This window comes from Bombina bombina, chromosome 9 (genome assembly GCF_027579735.1).
Source record: "Bombina bombina isolate aBomBom1 chromosome 9, aBomBom1.pri, whole genome shotgun sequence".
NCBI lineage: Eukaryota > Metazoa > Chordata > Amphibia > Anura > Bombinatoridae > Bombina > Bombina bombina.
This window is the reverse complement of record NC_069507.1, coordinates 96,273,592-96,293,390: the sequence shown is the minus strand read 5'-3', so window position 1 is coordinate 96,293,390 and position 19,799 is coordinate 96,273,592. Positions and strand designations below refer to the sequence as shown.

The 19,799-nt window shown below is 40.1% G+C and overlaps 1 protein-coding gene across 1 annotated transcript in view; it reads right to left on the bottom strand.

Moving 5' to 3' along the window:
- Positions 1–802: 802 nt before the first annotated feature.
- The window catches only part of NRBF2 (nuclear receptor binding factor 2), an 81,701-nt gene continuing 62,704 nt past the window's right edge, over positions 803–19,799 (bottom strand). The window contains exons 3-4 of the mRNA XM_053692263.1: positions 16,445–16,485; positions 803–2,485 (exon numbers count right to left, since the gene is read on the bottom strand). Coding sequence (XP_053548238.1) covers positions 1,757–2,485; positions 16,445–16,485 — 770 coding nt within the window. The 3' untranslated portion in view covers positions 803–1,756. The remainder of the gene's footprint in view (positions 2,486–16,444; positions 16,486–19,799) is intronic.

Below are 19,799 nucleotides of genomic sequence, written 5' to 3'. Positions count from 1 at the left end.
TCAACCAGTATAGAGCCCAATAATAAGCCTTAATCTGTTATGAGTCTAAGAAAATGGCTTACTTACCCCTTAAGGGAAAACTGACAGTCTTCTAGCATTAACATGTCTTGTTAGAAATATGACTGATCATACCTGTAGTAGATAAGCCTGCAAACTGTTCCCCCCAACTGAAGTTCTCTGGTTTCAACAGTCCTGCGTGGGAACAGCAACAGATTTTAGTTACTACTGCTAAAATCATACTCCTCTTTAACAGAAATCTTCTTCATTTTCTGTTGTAGAGTAAATAGTACAAACCGGCACTATTTTAAAATAACAAACTCTTGATAGAATAAATAAAAAACTACAACTAACACCACATACTCTTTACCATCCCCGTGGAGATGCTACTTGTTCAGAGCGGCAAAGAGAATGACTGGGGGGCGGAGCCAGAGGGGGAGCTATATGGACAGCTCTTGCTGGGTGCTCTCTTTGCCATTTCCTGTAGGGGAAGAGAATATCCCACAAGTAAGGATGAAGCCGTGGACCGGACACACCAATGTTGGAGAAAATGGTCCGGCTCCTAAGCTTACATTACAGATTTTTTAAATAAAGATACCAAGAGTACAACGAAACAATGTTAATAGGAGTGAATTAGAAATTTGCTTAAAAATGCATGCTCTGTATCATTAAATTTTAATTTTGACAAGACTATCCCTTTAAATGCAGCCTGCATTATCTATAAAGTGCTGAATTTTATTCCACTGAACCAGTCTCCCCTGATTACCTGCCTTTTATACAACTAAATATAACAAAACAACAACTGTTAATATTGATAAAGTTTAATATAACATACATCAAAATCAGCATTCACATTTTATTATACTGGTCCCTTACTGTTAAACTTATGAGTATGTGGACAACATTATTTTAACACGTAATTATGCTATATGAAACAAAACTATTGATTTGAATTTCTGCATAGAATAATCCTGAGACTTTAAGATATAACACACACTTTATTATTTTCAATCAAATACTGTCATTCAGAATTACTTGCACTCATGCACCATAATAACAAGACACTGATCTGTTTAATAAGTATTTCTTTAAATGCATACCTTAATATACAGCGAAATTATTCGTGATGCACCCTGATTTTTTTTATTTTGTAAACTGATCATTTAGAAATAGAAGAGCCTATAGTTTGGTTTCTCCTTTTGTGGAAAACTATAACAAAAAATAAAATAAAAGTTGTATTATCAGTCCAGCTTGGTTTGAGGTTAAAATGGAGTTAGGTGTGCAATGTGGCACAAATAAATTCATGAGTCATAGTGTATACACTATTTTCGGAGTTAAGAAAACTGTCCATAAAAAACGCATACATTCTGAATGTACTACAGAAAGCATTTAAAATACCATGATAAATAGGTACTGCATTACCTTTGTTATGGAAATCTATAGAACAATTATAAATTGTAGCTAAATATTTTCTGAAGAACAAAAACAAAACGGGAAGTTATTTAATTTGGTATGAAAAAAAAAAAACAGAACAAAAACTGAAGTCCTGGGAGCTGCGCTTGCTTATCACCAGTCATGGGTATTCTATATCCATTTATCAGACGATAATATATTGAAGGTTTCACAGTGACATGTCTATCAGTATACTGCATTGAATATCCTTCTACAATAAGGAGGGCAACCTAATAATATTGCTGACGTGTTGGTTTTTCCCTTTTCTGGTGATTGTACTGAAGCTGTAAAACATTGGTTTTGTCTTCTAGCTATCCATAAGTCCTTTAAGTTGAGATTGTATATCTTCTGGGAGCTCCAATGGAGGAAGATCTGGCAAAGGAATGTCTAAGGGAGGAAGATTAGGTATGGAAATGTTTGTACCTTTTCCAGGATTTGCTACAAACCTTTGCCATGAGGGGGCAGTGTTGGTTGAACTTTCCATGGGCTGTGGTAGACTCCATAACTCGGACTTCTCCACGAAGTCTGTGTCTACATCTATCTCTTTTTCAGGAGCTTTTTGCAGCCTTACTACCTCTGCTCGCAGCTTTCGGTTTTCCTTTTTTAACTTTTCGTTTTCAACCAAAAGAGTGTCAACCAGTAGGTTTAACTCTTTAATTTTGGTTGCCTGTTCCTCTAGTTTTGTCTTGTCATCTTTTGGGATTCGGTTTCCCTTATGTTCCTCTAATGGCTCCCTTCTTTTCTGTAGCAAATAGATTAAGGAGTCTGGTTCTCTTTCAAAGACACTGTGGGTTTCTTGCAAATACTTCCCTGGGATGGAACTAGGTTTCTGCCCTGCAGAAAGGAGTGCATTTTTGCTGTCAACATCATCTGTAGATAACCTGTAAGAGGCTTGGAGATGAGCAATGGATTCCTTTTCTTTCGCTTTTGGTTGAGTTCGAAGTTTTTCTTCTCTTCTGGCTCTTTTCAATCGCTCTTGAATTAACAGCTGCTGTTTGATGTGACTGTCTCGTTGCAGTTCTAAAGACAGTTGAGCCTGTCAACAAAACAGACAAAATGTCAGCGTAGAAATGCGAATTTAACATGAAAAACAATAAATAAAAAAAATATGGTATTAGTCAAAATCTTATTTATTATTAATATAAATTAAATCTACAAAAGTACAATTTAATAGACCATATAATTTTATCACTAGTGATGCCTTAATGCTTTTTGTTTAAAACCCAGAAAAAAGCTAAACACATAGTAAAGAAAACTGCCACAACCACATAACCCAGCTATGTCATGAACAGTCATTTCTGCTCGGGACCAGCAGTGCTCTGAGGGTCCAGAGCGGTTCTTTAACTATTATAACTATGGGAAACATCTTCAACAATCTACTAGGTCAGTGTGGGGAAGCTGCAGCCTTTTTGGGTGTTGAATGCTGCTGATGTAATATTAAATAGTTTAATATAGAAATAAGTTTTTGGTGCCTATTTAGGGTGTATTGTGTCATTGGATTTGTATATTTAGTTGGACATGGAATGCTGTTCTGGTTTCGGCTTATTTTTGACAACTTGCCTTTTATAAAGTAATTTAAAGACTTATCCTCTTCCTTTCAAAGTTTAATTTTGCTTTGATGAAATTTGAGTAATGAAAGTATGTTTTCTACGGCTTCTTTTGATGATGAATGTATACACAGTAGTTACAGGGACAGACTTGTTAAAAATCAAACCTTTAATGATTCAGATAGGTCAATGAATTTTAAACAATATTCCAATTTACTTTTATCATAACATCTGCTTTGTTCTCTTGTTATTCTTTGTTGATAGCTAATTCCTAAGCCTTTAAAGGCCGCCTCTTATCTCAGTGCATTTTGACAGTTTTTTTTATAGTTTGACAGTGCTAGCCCATGGGTGCCATATAGATAACATTGTGCTCACTACCGTAGAGTTATTTATGAGTCTGCACTGACTGGCTAAAATGCAAGCCTGTAAAAAGCAATGATATAAGGGGCAGTCTGCAGATGCTTAGATAAAAGGTAATTACAGAGGTAAAAAAGTGTATGAATATAAAAGAGTTGGTTATACACAACTGGGGAATGGGTAACAATGGGATTATCTACCTTTTTAAACAATAAACTTTTTCAAGTAGACTGTCCATTTAAATAACTTGTAGAGCATGCAGCCTTATGAGATTCATCTGAAATGCAATGTGACCTTCTGATATTAAATACAATTTTAAACAAAAATGACTACGAGCGGGGGCGGAGCTAGCGCCGCAATGGGATGGCGGCTTTTCTCTGAAGCTCCATGTTTCAAAAGACTAAATAGCCGTCTCACTGGCCTTTTACCAGCCTAAAAGCAGACCAAATGTTAGATAAATACTAACAAAAGATGACACTGATCCTGTGTGATCAACTTGGATCTCCTGATAGCCTGCACACTGCTCCATCGTCGAGGCCTATCTCCCAAGTGCGCCATAATAGCGCGACCATCACATAACTCTGACAGAGGGGCCCAGACAGCGGTTGACAGCTACAGAGAAGTAACGCTTCAGCAGACAGGCAGAATAACAACTGAATACAGCCACTGAGGTCACCGCTATCAAGGTAACTAAGCAGAGTAATTCCACTAGACAGAGACCTCAGTCAGACACAATGCAGAGCTGATGTAGCATTGATCACAGGCTACCAGTGAATATATACTAAAAAGAAGCACCCCTCTCTAACGCTGCTCAGAGTAAGACACACGCATGTATCCTGAATGCCTCAGACAACCACGGCTTCTAGTATACACCATCCTCCCCCCCCCCAGGTTCCTTGGGGTGCCACATAGGTAAATTTATTTCCTACTGTCCCCTAATGCTCAGACGCGTATTCCAATAAGATGCCACAATCATCATCCACTATGGAGACTTGCATCAATAGCATGCTACGCAGCTTAATCATCAAGCTTGACTATCACCGGCACGCTCTCACTCGGTTCAGGACATGTCAGACGTAAAAATGACAGATAATGACAGCAGCCTGTTTGCCTCTGATTCCCCAACCCTAAATCAGTGTGAAGTCGCTCAATCTAAAGGAGACACTACTGTTCCTGAGTTATATGAGGCAACAGTTCTGTATGATAAATATATCTCTAAGAGCTCCTGGCCAGCTCTTAAAGTGACATTTTCAGAAAGATCACATTCCTGGCCCAATTACACCTCTTCAGCTGAACAAACAACTTTGCTCTTGCTTATATGGAAGGACTTAGACCTTTGCACAGTATATGACTCCCAGATAAAATGGTCTGCCTGGCATTCCCAAGAAACTATTCCGAACAAGAACTTTCAACAGCTGATGGATATCTCTTGTTTGAGAGCAGGAGTTGGATAGCTAATTAGTTGCTAGACTAGCTTAACTGCTAGAGGATAGAGTCACAGCTTTAATGATAGTAGTTGATTATGTAGTTCTATTAAACAGACCTGTTATTTGCTGAGAGATAATTTGTTTCTAGTTGATATATCCTTTGCCCTTTCACAAAGATTTATCTCAAAACTAACATTAGGATAATCATATCCTTTTAGCTTTCCACCATTACCTTCATTATGAAGTGGCCAGAGTCAGTATTATGTTTTATACACGTGCCCAGTAATCCAGTGAAGGTTAGCTCCTTTTTACTGGCAAACTATGGCCCATATATCACAATGTTAACTTCTTCTCAGTATGGGTCTATTTTATACAAACACCAGCTGCATTTTATTTACTGTAGCTTGATTTACTATGATACACAGATCCTACGATTTTACTGTTATTTGCTGTTCCTTATCTCATAGAAGGGGCCCACAACCTCCTTACTGACCGACATAGGCTCTACTAAATAGTTAGAGGAAGGTTTTACTGAAATGTGATATACTACATTCTACCAGGTTAGATGATAACAGTTAGTGTTTAACTATATAGGTCTGTTACCTGTTGAGAGATACTTTGGTTTTAGTATATACATCCTATGCCTTTGCATAAAGACTTAGTTGAAACTCAGTATAGGGTTATTGTACTTTCTCTTATGGGTAGAAGTGAATCCAAGTCTGTCCTCGCTGCTGGTAAATTGACTATTACCCACACCTCATAAACTTAACTCACATGAAGAGCTTATCTCACTTACTAGAGCATTATTATATACAAGCAGGAGCTGGAAAGTTTATTAGTTCTTGGTTTTCCATCATTTTCTTTATTATGAAGGGACCAGAGTCAGTTTTACTATGTATTACCTACACGCCCAGCAGTTTAGTGAAGGTTAGCCCCTCTCTACTAACAAACTAAGGTTTATATATAGCACAATATACTACCAGGTGGCAACCGGGCCATAGAACAAGCTATTGATGCTGCTGTTCGTTCCTGGCAGACTGCTTCGCATTCTGTTTTACATATGTAAATATGACCCTGGGGATAGTCTCCCTAAGGGTGATGGGGGGAAACCAGACGTGGACTCCTTGCCCAATGTGCTTAGAGGGATATGGCTGCACCTCACTGACGAGGTCCAAAAGGAGGCCGAAACGTTAGTCTGGGGTTGTCATGTTCCTTGTTCAGAGGTGAATTGCCTGGTATTTCGGGGCTGGACTGACCATGTCGGCGGGATCAGACTGATATACTACAGGAAAGTTTCCCTCTGTGAAAAGCACAATTGGGCAGAAAGAAGCTACTACCAGGTGGCAACCGGGCCATAGAACAAGCTATTGATGCTGCTGTTCGTTCCTGGCAACTAGATTTGGATGTTCGAATGGACCTTGTACTAGAAGATCCTGTCTCAAAGGTAGCTTCCATGGTGGAGCAGATGACATATTCACCAGGTCTGCATACCAAGTCCTGCGTGGCCACGCAGGAGCTATCAGAATCACCGAGGCCTTCTCCTGTTTGATCCTGGCTATGAGCCTGGGAAGGAGAGGAAACGGTGGAAACACATATGCTAGGTTGAACGACCAAGGCGCCACTAATGCATCCACTAGAGTCGCCTTGGGATCCCTGGATCTGGACCCGTAGCAAGGTATCTTGAAGTTCTGACGGGACGCCATTAGATCCATGTCTGGAATGCCCCATAATTGGGTTAACTGAGCAAAGACCTCCGGATGGAGTTCCCACTCCCCCGGATGGAAAGTCTGACGACTCAAATAGTCCGCCTCCCAGTTGTCTACTCCTGGGATGTGAATAGCAGATAGATGGCAGGAGTGATTCTCTGCCCATTGGATTATCTTGGTTACTTCCTTCATCGCTAGGGAACTCTTTGTTCCCCCCTGATGATTGATGTACGCAACAGTCGTTATGTTGTCTGACTGAAATCTTATGAACCTGGCTTCCGCTAGCTGAGGCCAAGCCAGGAGCGCATTGAATATAGCTCTTAGTTCCAAAATGTTTATCGGGAGAAGCGACTCTTCCCGCGACCATAGGCCCTGAGCTTTCAGGGAGTCCCAGACCGCGCCCCACCCCAAGAGGCTGGTGTCGGTCGTGACGATGACCCACTCCGGTCTGCGGAAACTCATTCCCTGAGACAGGTTATCCTGGGTCAACCACCAGAGAAGTGAGTCCCTGGTTACCTGATCTACTTGAATTTGGGGAGACAAGTCTGTATAGTCCCCATTCCACTGATTGAGCATGCATAGCTGTAATGGTCTTAGATGAATTCGAGCAAAAGGAACCACATCCATTGCTGCGACCATTAGTCCTATTACTTCCATGCACTGAGCTATGGAGGGTTGAGGAATAGAATTAAGAACTCGACAAGCTTTTAGAAGCTTTGCCTTTCTGACTTCTGTGAGAAAGATCTCCATTTCCACAGAATCTATTATTGTTCCCAGAAAAGGAACCCTTGTGGACGGTGACAGTGAACTTTTTTCTATGTTCACCTTCCACCCGTGAGATCTGAGAAAGGCCAACACAATGTCTGTATGAGCCCTCGCTTTGGAAAGGGACGACGCTTGGATTAGGATGTCGTCTAGATAAGGTGCTACAGCAATGCCCCTCGGCCTTAGGACCGCTAGAAGGGACCCTAGCACCTTTGTGAAAATTCTGGGAGCGGTAGCTAAACCGAATGGAAGAGCCACAAACTGGTAATGTTTGTCCAGAAAGGCGAACCTCAGGAACTGATGATGAGATTTGTGGATTGGGATATGCAGATACGCATCCTTTAGATCCACGGTAGTAAAAAATTGACCCTGTTGGATTGTCGGTAAGATTGTCCGAATGGTTTCCATCTTGAAGGATGGAACTCTGAGGAACTTGTTTAATATCTTTAAATCCAGAATTGGCCTGAAAGTTCCCTCTTTTTTGGGAACCACAAACAGGTTTGAGTAAAAACCTAGACCTTGTTCCCCGGAGGGGACTGGGTTTATCACTCCCATCTTTGATAGGTCTCTTACACAATGTAAGAATGCCTGTTTCTTTATCTGGTCTGAAGATAAGCGAGACAGGTGGAACCTTCCCTTTGGAGGAAGTCCCTTGAATTCTAACAGGTATCCCTTGGAAACTATCTCTAGTGCCCAGGGATCCAGAACATCTCTTGCCCAAGCCTGAGCGAAGAGAGTCTGCCCCCTACCAGATCCGGTCCCGGATCGGGGGCTACCCCTTCATGCTGTCTTGGTAGCAGCAGCAGGTTTCTTGGTTTGTTTACCCTTGTTCCAGCCTTGCATGGGCTTCCAAGCGGGTTTGGGCTGGGCCGCGTTACCTCTGCAGCTGAAGCACCAAAATGAGGCTTCCTCCCTCAGCACACTAGAGTGAAGGGGCCTTCCTGACTAGATTTAGGTGTCTAAAACAAGCCAGATCAATAAAAAAACGTTCCCCAGTGTATGTGAGCTTACAAAATATTTCAAATGGTATCATATTGTAATAAAAACCAATCGATTTTGCCCCTAACAGTGTCTACCAGCATAAAAAACAAAAAGGGGAAGCCTGTTATCTTTTTTGCTGAGGTGAAAGAAAAAAGGCTTACCTTTTCTCCTGAGGGGAAATATGACTGTCATCTAGCATTAGCCTGTGTTGTTAGAAGGAGACCAGTCATACCTGAAGCAGATGAGTCTGCAAACTGTTACCCCCAACTGAAGTTCTCTTGTTTCAACAGTCCTGCGTGATAACAGTAATGGATTTTAGTTACTGTCTGCTAAAATCATAGCCCTCTTAAACAGAAATCTTCATCACTTTTCTGTTATAGAGTAAATAGTACAAGCCAGCACTATTTTAAAATAACAAACTCTTGATAGAAGAATAAAAAACTACAACTAACACCACAAACTCCTCGCCATCCCCGTGGTAGATGCTACTTGTTCAGAGCGGCAAGGAGAATGACTGGGGGGCGGAGCCAGAGGGGGAGCTAAATGGACAGCTCTTGCTGTGTGCTCTCCTTGCCTTTCCCTGTGGGGGAGAATATTTCCCACAAGTAATGGATGACGCCGTGGACCGGACACACCAATGTTGGAGAAATTTTTTTCTCTTCTTTTTCTTTTCAGACTATACAAAATAAGTTACCTTATGATCACTATTAATATTAGCGGCTCTTGCCCGCTGTTCTTCTACACATTACACAAAAGCGCATCTATTGTTCCTCGACAAACATAGAAAAAGAGGATCATTCTGTGGATCGCATTACTTCAGGCAATCATATGAATCCTATCCAGTATCCCTGAAATACAACCTCCAGGACCCAAAAATCCTGTACATACTGGAACCAAGTGTCGGAAAAAAAGAGACAGTCTGCCCCATACTCTATCCGATCCCGGATCAGGGGCCGTCCCTTCATGCCGATTTGTTCTCTTTGGGCTTCTTAGTCTGTTTGGACTTATTCCCGGACTGAGCCGGCTTCCAAGTACTCTTGGCTGCTTGAACTTTGATGAGGATTGCTGTCGTTGTGATTTGTCAGAACGAAAATTAGACAATTGCCATCCCTTAGGCCTATTCTTCTTATCCTGCGGTAGGAAGGCACCATTCCCTCCGCTAACCATAGAAATAATGTAATCCAGCCTTGGATCGAATAAAATCTTCCCCTTGAAAGGAAGAGAAAGCAGTCTGGTTGAAGTCTTGATCTGCGGATATGACTTCTAAATCCAGGGAGCCCGGCGGGTTAGGACAGCAAAGCCAGAAGCCTTTGCATTTAGGCAAATCTGCATATTCGTGTCACAAATGGAGTTATCAATTCTCATAGCTTTAATTCTCTCCTGAATATCCTCGAGGGGAGTCTCCACCTCAATGAGCTCCGACAGAGTCGCACCAGTAGTAGGTAGCGGCTACAGCTGCTGCCGGTTGAAATAAAAACCCTGTATGTTGAAACATTCCTCAGAAAAGTTTCCATTTTCTTATCCATAGGCTCTCTAAAAGAAGAAGAACTAACCTCCAGAGGAATAGTAGTACGCTTAGCCAGCATAGAAATAGCGCCATCCACCTTAGGGATGGAGCCCCACAAATATAATTGAGAGTCAGGGACTGGGAATACTTTCTTAAAAGTAGACAAGGGGGAAAAGAAGTTCCTATTCTTTCCCATTCGTTACTAATAATGTTCGCCATCTTAACTGGCACAGGAAAAGTCAGAGGGACCTTCCTGTCTTCATAAACTCTGTCCAATTTAAGTATCTTAGGTTCCTCAGGGAGTTTAGCCTCTGGAACCTCTAGTGTAGACAGAACCTCCTTTAAATTTAAAATTGAGCATCTGCGTTTTTTTTATTTTTATTAAAGGAGGGTTCCTCCGCTGAAGGAGGTTTCGAAACTGAAGTCTCCAACTCAGAAAGTTCACCCTCTGAAGCTACAGAGGTTAACTCATCCTCAGATAGCTGGGACATAGTAGCTAAATCTGACAAATATTTAGATGCTCTAGGAGAACTATGTTTAACTTTCTCTTATGTTTGCTAGAGGGAGGTAAGGCACTCAGGACCGCATACATACATAACACATATTAACACACACATAACACACACACACACACACACACACACACATGCATTTATTTTAAAAAACTAAATCTGGCTCCTAAGTATATTGGTTGGCTCCTCGAATAAAATGTGTTAAGCCCTGACTTACCTTTTCTGCAATGGGCTGTTTCCCTGTACCGCACTGGATTTCAGGAAGTGGTAGGAAATTGAAAAGAGAGGAACGTAGTAAATATTTCCACTGTGATAGAACGGAACAGTGCCCCTGCAGGTAGAAATTAAAAGCGCAGGCATTTTTTTTTTTTTTTACCGCCATGTCTTTCTGCAGACACACTACAGTTTCTGCGATGAGATCGCACATCGCACACTGTTCTGCCTTGGGGCCAGTTGCCAGGAACAACTTTACTTTGAACCATGGTATCTGGAGTATCTATAACACTTGGCTATTAGAGAAAGTTACTAAGATATCAGTTGGTTTCATTGTCGACAACTGTCTTAAAACAAAGGGTGGGCCGTGAACTCACCTTATCTAGAAATAAATACATTTATCAGGTAAGCATAAATTTAATTTTCTCTTTCTTAAAGGGACACTGAACCCAAATCTTCTCTTTCATGATTCCGATAGAGCATGACATTTTAAGCAACTTTCTAATTTACTCCTATTATCAAATTTTCTTCATTCTCTTTATTTGAAATGCAAGAATGTAAGTTTAGATGCCGGCCCATTTTTGGTGAACAACCTGGGTTGTTCTTGCCGATTGCTGGATGAATTCATCCACCAATAAAAAAGTGCTATCCAGAGTTCTGAACTAATAAAAAAAAGCTAGATGCCTTCTTTTTCAAATAAAGATAGCAAGAGAACGAAGAAAAATTTATAATAGGGGTAAATTAGAAAGTTGCTTAAAATTGCATGTGCTATCTGAATCATGAAAGGAAAAATTTGGGTTCAGTGTCCCTTTAAGATACGGTGAGTCCACGGAATCATCAATTACTGTTGGGAACCAATACCCAAGCTAGAGGACACCGATGATTATGGAGGGACAAGACAGGTAACCTAAAAAGAAGGCACAACTGCTTGCAAAACCTCTCTCCCAAAAGAAGCCTCCGCCGAAGCGAAAGTATCAAATTTATAAAATTTTGAAAAAGTGTGCAAAGAAGACCAAGTCGCAGCCTTGCAAATCTGCTCCGCAGAAGCCTCATTCTTGAAGGACCAAGAAGAAGAAGAAACAGCCTTAGTGGAATGAGCCGTTATTCTCTCAGTAGGCTGCTGTCCAGTGGTCTCATATGCAAAACTAATAATACTTCTCAACCAGAGAGAAAGAGAAGTAGCCGTAGCTTTCTGACCCTTACGTTTACCAGAAAAACAAACAATGAAGAAGACTGTTGAAAATCCTTAGTTGCCTGCAAATAAAATTTAAGAGCACGCACCACATCTAGGTTGTGCAACAAACGTTCCTTATGAGAAGAAGGATTAGGACAGAGAGAAGGAACAACAATTTCCTGATTAATATTTATATCCGAAACAACCTTAGGAAGGAAACCAAACTTGGTACGAAGAACAGTCTTATCTGCATGAAATATGAGATAAGGAGAATCACACTGCAAACCTGAGAGTTCAGAAACCCTCCGAGCAGAAGAGATATCAATAAGAAACAAAACCTTCCAAGATAACAACTTAATATCTAAGGAATGCATAGGCTCAAATAGAGCTTGTTGCAAAACTTTGAGAACGAGATTAAGACTCCAAGGTGGAGCAACAGATTTAAACACAGGCCTGATTCTGACCAAGGCCTGAAAAAAGGATTGTACATCTGGCACGTCCGCCAGACGGTTGTGCAACAAAATAGATAGAAATCTGACCCTTCAGGGTACTGACAGACAAACCCTTCTCCAGGCCTTCCTGGAGAAAGGACAAAATTCTTGGGATCCTGACCCTACTCCAAAAGTATCCCTTAGACTTGCACCAAAGATATTTACACCATATCTTGTGATAAATCTTTCTAGTGACAGGCTTACAAACCTGAATCATGGTCTCAATGACCGATTTGGAAAAGCCACGCTTAGCTAAAAATCAAACGTTCAATCTTCAGTCAACTTCAGAGAAATGAGATTTGGATGAAGAAAGGGCCCCGAAATAGAATGTCCTTCCTTAGAGGTAATCTCCACGGAGGTAGACATGACATTTCTACTAGATCTGCATACCAGATCCTGCGAGGCCACGCCAGAGCTATTAGAATAACTGCCGCTCTCTCCTGCTTGATCCGAGCAATGACTCGTGGAAGGAGCGAAAATTGAGGAAACCGATATGCCAACCTGAAGTTCCAAGGAACTGCCAGAGCATATTTTAGAAAGGCCTGAGGATCTCTCAACCTCGAACCGTACTTTGGGAGCTTGGCGTTCTGACAAGATGCCATCAGATCCAATTCCGGTAACCCCCCCATTTGGTTATTAACCTGGAGAACACTTCTGGATAAAGTTCCCACTCCCCAGGATGAAAAGTCTGTTGCTCAGGAAATCCGTTTCCCAATTGTCCACTCCTGGAATGTGGATGGCAGATAGACAACAAATGTGAGCCTCCGCCCACTGAATGATTCGTGCCACCTCCTTCATGGCTAAGGAACTCAGAGTTCCCCCCTGGGGGTTGATGTAGGCCACCAAGGTTATGTTGTCCGACTGGAACCTGATAAAATGTGCTAGAGCCAACTGAGGCCAAGCCATCAAGGCATTAAAGATCCCTCTCAACTCCAGAATGTTTATGGGGAGAGACGATTCCTCCTGAGACCAGATCCCCTGCGCCTTTAAAGAGTCCCAGACCACTCCCCTGACCATCAGGCTGGTGTCTACTAGATCGAGGGCAAACCCTTCATGCTGATTTAGATTCAGCTGCGGGCTTCTTAGATTGCATTCCCTTGTTCCAAGACTGACTGGGCTTCCAAGAAGGCTTGGACTGATCCTGCTTGGTGGAGGAGGGGGAAGACTTACCTCTGAAGTTACGAAAGGAACGAAAATTAAATTACTCTGATGTCCTTTCGATTTGTTCTTATCTTGAGGCAGAAAAGATCCTTAACCATCCGTGATATAGGAAATAATCTCTGCCAAACCCAGCCCAAACAAGGTCTTTCCATTATAAGGAATCGCCAAAAGCTTTGATTTAGAAGAAACATCTGCTAACCAAGATTTCAGCTATATCGCTCTACGTGCCAAAATTGCGAAACAAGTTATTTTGGTTTCCCCCAACTTAATGACCTTCAAAGAAGCATCAGTGATAAAGGAATTGGCCAACTTGAGAGTTTTTATCCTATCCTGTATCTCATCCAAAGGAGTTTCTGCTTGGACCAATAAGCTGCAGAACTTGTCACAGTAGCAATACACACCGCCTGTTGCCATTGTAAAACCTGATGAATATACATTTTCTTTAAGAAAGCCTCTAGCTTCTTGTCCATAGGGTCTTTGAAAGAGCAACTATCCTCAATAGGAATAGTAGTTCTCTTGGCCAGTGTAGAAATCGCCCATTCCACCTTGGGGACCATTTGCCACTTCTCCTTAATAGAGTCAGCCACCGGGAACATCTTCCTAAAGACTGGAGAAAAAGGAATTCCAGGTCTCTCCCATTCCCGGACAATAATTTCCGTAGCACTGTCTGGCACTGGAAACACCTCTCTAGGAGAGGGTACATAAAAATATCTATTTAACTTGCTAGATTTCTTAGGGTTGACAACGACAGGAGTATCAAAGTCATCCAAAGTAGCCAAAACTTCCTTTAATAAAACACGAAGGTGTTCAAGCTTGAACCTGAAGGAAACCACTTCAACATCAGAAGAATGAATTATACTATCCGAATCTGAGATTTCACCCTCAGAGGCTACTGAAGTATTTCTCTTCCGGCATGTGTGAAAGAGGCACTTGGTTAGCCTGTACTGGATCAGAAACTTTACTATCTGATTCTTTAATTTTCCTATTATGCCTCCCCTGAAGCATGGGGATGGCAGCTAGCGCCGCAGAGGATACCTGGGCAGCAATTTCAGCCATCAAATAAACTCTGTCAGGAGCTTGTGAGGAACCGCAGGGCACAGCATGTTACGCCAAAACAATTTGGGACGCTTGAGGAGAAAGCTGTGGCATAGCCTGAACAGCCTCAACCTGAGAGAATGGTGGCTCAGAGACAAAAAGTCTATCTTTAAAAATAAAGTTCTTTCAATACAAGAAGAACAAAAAGGCAAAGAGGGTTCAACTTGGGAATCCAAGCAAAGCTTGCACTGGAAGGCATAGACTCTTGGTCCATATTGCCAGCAACTTGCACACAAAGACAAAAAAAAAAAAATATCTTTATTTTTGATACAGTCTCTTTAAATTTTGTATCCCAAGTAAAAATTCCCTTAAACGGTCCAACAAAATCTTTTACTGTTTAATGGACAGCAATTTCTACTGTCACTTTAAGGTTAAATAAGCTCAAAGTTTGATAAGCTCAAAGGTAAACTTAACCTTAAATATCTCCCAAAACCTCCTATGCTTACCTGCACCTCACTGCACACTCAACCAAAGGAAGGCAGATGGGAAAGAAAAACAGAGCAGCTCCATTGTACTGTTGTTGAAGAAAATACTGTAGGCTGCGACAGAGGGGAAAGCGTGCGTGCTTAGACACGCAGCTGAAAAAAAGAAGAATCCGCCTCTCCTGTGACTTCAGAGGCGGTCCCATCGGCCATAATAAGGATGTTAAAGAAAACCACAGCACTAAAAATATGTCCCCTGAAAATAAACTGAGCCTCCAATAATTCTCTCCCTCAATAAATGGCACTCAGTCCCCTGCTACCTGCCCATAACATCCTGAGCCTCAGAGATGGTAAAGTCCAATAAGGGGCACAGCATAAAACTGCTGTAGTGACAGAGTTTCCTTCTATGAGAAAATAAAATGGCACTTACCTGCACCCTTGACTGTCTGGCCGGACAGCTCACTTGGCATGAGAGGAAGAGACTTCTCACAGAGACCTGTGGAAAAAGAAGAAACAGAGTAAAATTACTCTGGCTTTCTATGCGAGGGCAGAAATTTGTTAATAAAACGTAGTGGGGTCAGCCCACAAGTTCCTACCTGCTTGAAAGCTACCACAGCCCTACTGAAGAGACTAATGTGGAGTACAGCTATACCCAATTGTCAGGAAAGATCAGAGCAAAACTGCTCAAGGCTTTCAAAATAATAAAATCTTGATAGAAGAAATTCTATTTTAACAGACACCTAAACTTCACCTCCTCCTTGCACTGAAGGCTAAGAGAATGACTTGGGATAGTGGAAAGTGAAGTGATACTTAGCAGCTTTGCTGTGGTGCTCTTTGCCGCCTCCTGCTGGCCAGGAGTGATATTCCCAACAGTAATTGATGATTCCAAGGACTCACCATATCTTAAGAAAGAAAAATAAAAAAAATGAGATGACTTGTGAGCAACATGTTAATAAAACCTAAGTTTTTTTATTATCTTAATGAAAGTTCAACTTATATTTCTTTACTTCACACACAAAAAAAAAAAATGTTAAAAACAGAAATTTCCATTAAGTAGTGATGTATCATTATATAGTAGTTCTTGCATGCAGCATCTTAAGGGGAACACTGTCAAATTTTCATTAATGTTCCTTCATGATGGCAATTATTTCTTATGCCTGGCTTGTTTGTTTCATCCAAATATATAATATATCATTTGTTAATGATCTACTTGTGTGTTAATGAGCCAAGTGTCTGTAATAACATGTTTCAAATAGATATTTGCATGTTTTACAAAACCTGAAAGTAGGAAATCAAGATGTTCCAAAAATATTGTTGATTAATGTTGCACAGCCCTAATGGATTCAATTTAGACTGGTGCATACGTTTTGGCTTTAACGGTGCCTAAAATGTTGTTTACTTCACTTTATGTAAGCTATAAAAAAAACAACAACTTATTAGCACTAAACTAATTTAATTTGCTTCCGATTTCCAGGGTTTGTAGAGAATGAAAATCCAAACAATATAGACAATTCTTAATTATATATATATTAATCCATTCAAAGGTTATAAGCATTTGAAAACCTGAATTGTACATACAAAGCTCTAGCTAAACACAGACACACATGCACAAACACTAGAAATTGTAAAAAACGTACCTGCTCAGACTGTGTCAGCCTTTTGGCTTCAGAGAGATAAGCTACATAGTAGAAAAGAAATCAAAGAATCGGTCAACGTGAAATTGTTATATTTCAACAAATAGGTACAACATCAAAATATGGTAAAGACAAAACACAACTATTGACTAAAGTAAATTACTTGAAAAGCAGGCAAAATAATGACCATGTATAACACAATTTTTCCCTAGGCATAATTAGAGGACCATGATACCCAAAAGTTGAAACAATTGAAAGTGTTGCTGCATAGTTGTAAAAAGCGGACTAGAAAATATCACCTGAACATCTCTATGTAAAAAAATAAATAAAATAAAAAAATAAAAAAAGATATTTTCCATTGTAAAGGACTTTAAGCAGCAAATGAGTATGCCAGTCCCGGGACCTGCATGTTATTTCCCTATTCAGTTTAAGGACGTTTACTATGAAATCTCACAAGAGTTAAGTGAAATCTCATGAGATCACAGTAAAAGAGTTCATGACTTCAGCTCATGCCGATTGGCTGCTGTTCATTTCTTCCCTTTTTTTTTTGTTTGTTTTATCTGCGGTTGAGCAGTAACTGAAGTATAACTTTTTACACAGCACTTACTCTGGTGAGCTGAGGAGATTGTGAGGTAAAATAGAGATGTTCAGGTGACATTTTCCTGTCAACTTTTTACAGTTATGTTCTAAATCACTTGAAAGTGATACAACATGAGTATTATGTCCCTTTAAGTTTGTTATCATTATCATCATGTTAAAGTTACTCAAATTCATGTGGGACAGAGTGAAGACCCATTGAATAATAACTAAAGTTGAAGTATTTAAAAGGGACGTAATTGCAATAAGAAAATAGGTGGTTTTAGGTTGTTTGCTGTTAAAATGTTAAGAGAAACGACTAAATCTCTGTATATCATATCATGGGATAATGAATTCGTATGAGCCACACCAATTAATTTTTCTGGCTTTCAACGTTTTAATGTATTTACATATGAATATAAAACGTCATAACCCTGGGTTTTCAATATTTTAGCTGGCTACTATAAACGCCATAAACCCTTGTATTTGTATCCTGCTGCTTCCATAGATTATTTCCTAAATATAAATAGGAAAGCAACGGATTTATAAGAAAGTAGACAAAATAAAATAAAGTTTTAATTGCTTTCTAAAAATGTCCCACTCAATAAAGTGCTCGAGGACTAAAATGTATGATTTCATTAATGCACTGGAAAGTACTTCAATGTAGAATTAAACATACTTTTCATGCACTTAAAACACAAATGCTATCACCACCATGAGATATATAATTGAAAACAAACAAAAATAAAATTATTTTTAATTTGTTTTTGCGGAGTATAAAAAAAGATTTTTAATTTCACAAATAACTGTCTCTTAAACTACTTTTTAAAAACACATTAACCAGCATGTAAAATCCCTATTCATTGCCGCAGTTTTCATGATTAAATAATAAGAACAGTACACACTTTGAGATTGTAAATATAATTATTTGTAGAAAAACTAAAATAAAACATGGCATATACCATTTTGTGCAGACTCCAAACTTAAAAAGGGACATGTAACCCAAATTATTTCTTTTCATGATTTAGGTAGAACATACAATTTTAAACAACTTTTCAGTTTACGTCTATTATTACATTTGCTTCATTCTCTTTGTATCATTTGTTGAAGGAGCAGCAATTCACTACTGGTTTCTAACTAATCACATAGCCAATGACAATCTGTATTTATATGCAGCCACCAATCAGCAGCTAGAACCTAGGTTCTTTGCTGCTCCTGAGCTTTCCTAGATAAACCCATTCAGCAAAGGATAACAAGAGAAGGAAGCAAATTAAATAATATAAGTAAATTGGAAAGTTGTGTAAAAACATAATTTATGCTTACCTGATAAATTCCTTTCTTCTGTAGTGTGATCAGTCCACGGGTCATCATTACTTCTGGGATATTACTCCTCCCCAACAGGAAGTGCAAGAGGATTCACCCAGCAGAGCTGCATATAGCTCCTCCCCTCTACGTCACTCCCAGTCATTCGACCAAGGACCAACGAGAAAGGAAAAGCCAAGGGTGAAGTGGTGACTGGAGTATAAATTAAAAAATATTTACCTGCCTTAAAAACAGGGCGGGCCGTGGACTGATCACACTACAGAAGAAAGGAATTTATCAGGTAAGCATAAATTATGTTTTCTTCTGTTAAGTGTGATCAGTCCACGGGTCATCATTACTTCTGGGATACCAATACCAAAGCAAAAGTACACGGATGACGGGAGGGATAGGCAGGCTCTTTATACAGAAGGAACCACTGCCTGAAGAACCTTTCTCCCAAAAATAGCCTCCGATGAAGCAAAAGTGTCAAATTTGTAAAATTTGGAAAAAGTATGAAGCGAAGACCAAGTTGCAGCCTTGCAAATCTGTTCAACAGAGGCCTCATTCTTGAAGGCCCAAGTGGAAGCCACAGCTCTAGTAGAATGAGCTGTAATTCTTTCAGGAGGCTGCTGTCCAGCAGTCTCATAAGCTAAACGAATTATGCTACGAAACCAAAAAGAAAGAGGTAGCGGAAGCTTTTTGACCTCTCCTCTGCCCAGAGTAAATGACAAACAGAGAAGACGTTTGTCGAAATTCCTTAGTTGCCTGTAAGTAAAATTCTAGAGCACGGACTACATCCAGGTTGTGCAGTAGACGTTCCTTCTTTGAAGAAGGATTTGGGCATAAAGAAGGAACAACAATCTCTTGATTGATATTCCTGTTAGTAACTACCTTAGGTAAGAACCCAGGTTTAGTACGCAGGACTACCTTATCCGAATGAAAAATCAAATAAGGAGAATCACAATGTAAGGCTGATAATTCAGAGACTCTTCGAGCCGAGGAAATAGCCATTAAAAATAGAACTTTCCAAGATAACAACTTTATATCAATGGAATGAAGGGGTTCAAACGGAACGCCCTGAAAAACATTAAGAACAAGGTTTAAACTCCATGGTGGAGCAACAGTTTTAAACACAGGCTTAATCCTGGTCAAAGCCTGACAAAAAGCCTGGACGTCAGGAACTTCTGACAGACGTTTGTGTAACAGAATGGACAGAGCTGAGATCTGTCCCTTTAATGAACTAGCAGATAAACCCTTTTCTAAACCTTCTTGTAGAAAAGACAATATCCTAGGAATCCTAACCTCACTCCAAGAGTAACCTTTGGATTCACACCAATATAGGTATTTACGCCATATCTTATGGTAAATCTTTCTGGTAACAGGTTTCCTAGCCTGTATTAAGGTATCAATAACTGACTCAGAAAACCCACGTCTTGATAAAATCAAGCGTTCAATTTCCAAGCAGTCAGCTTCAGAGAAG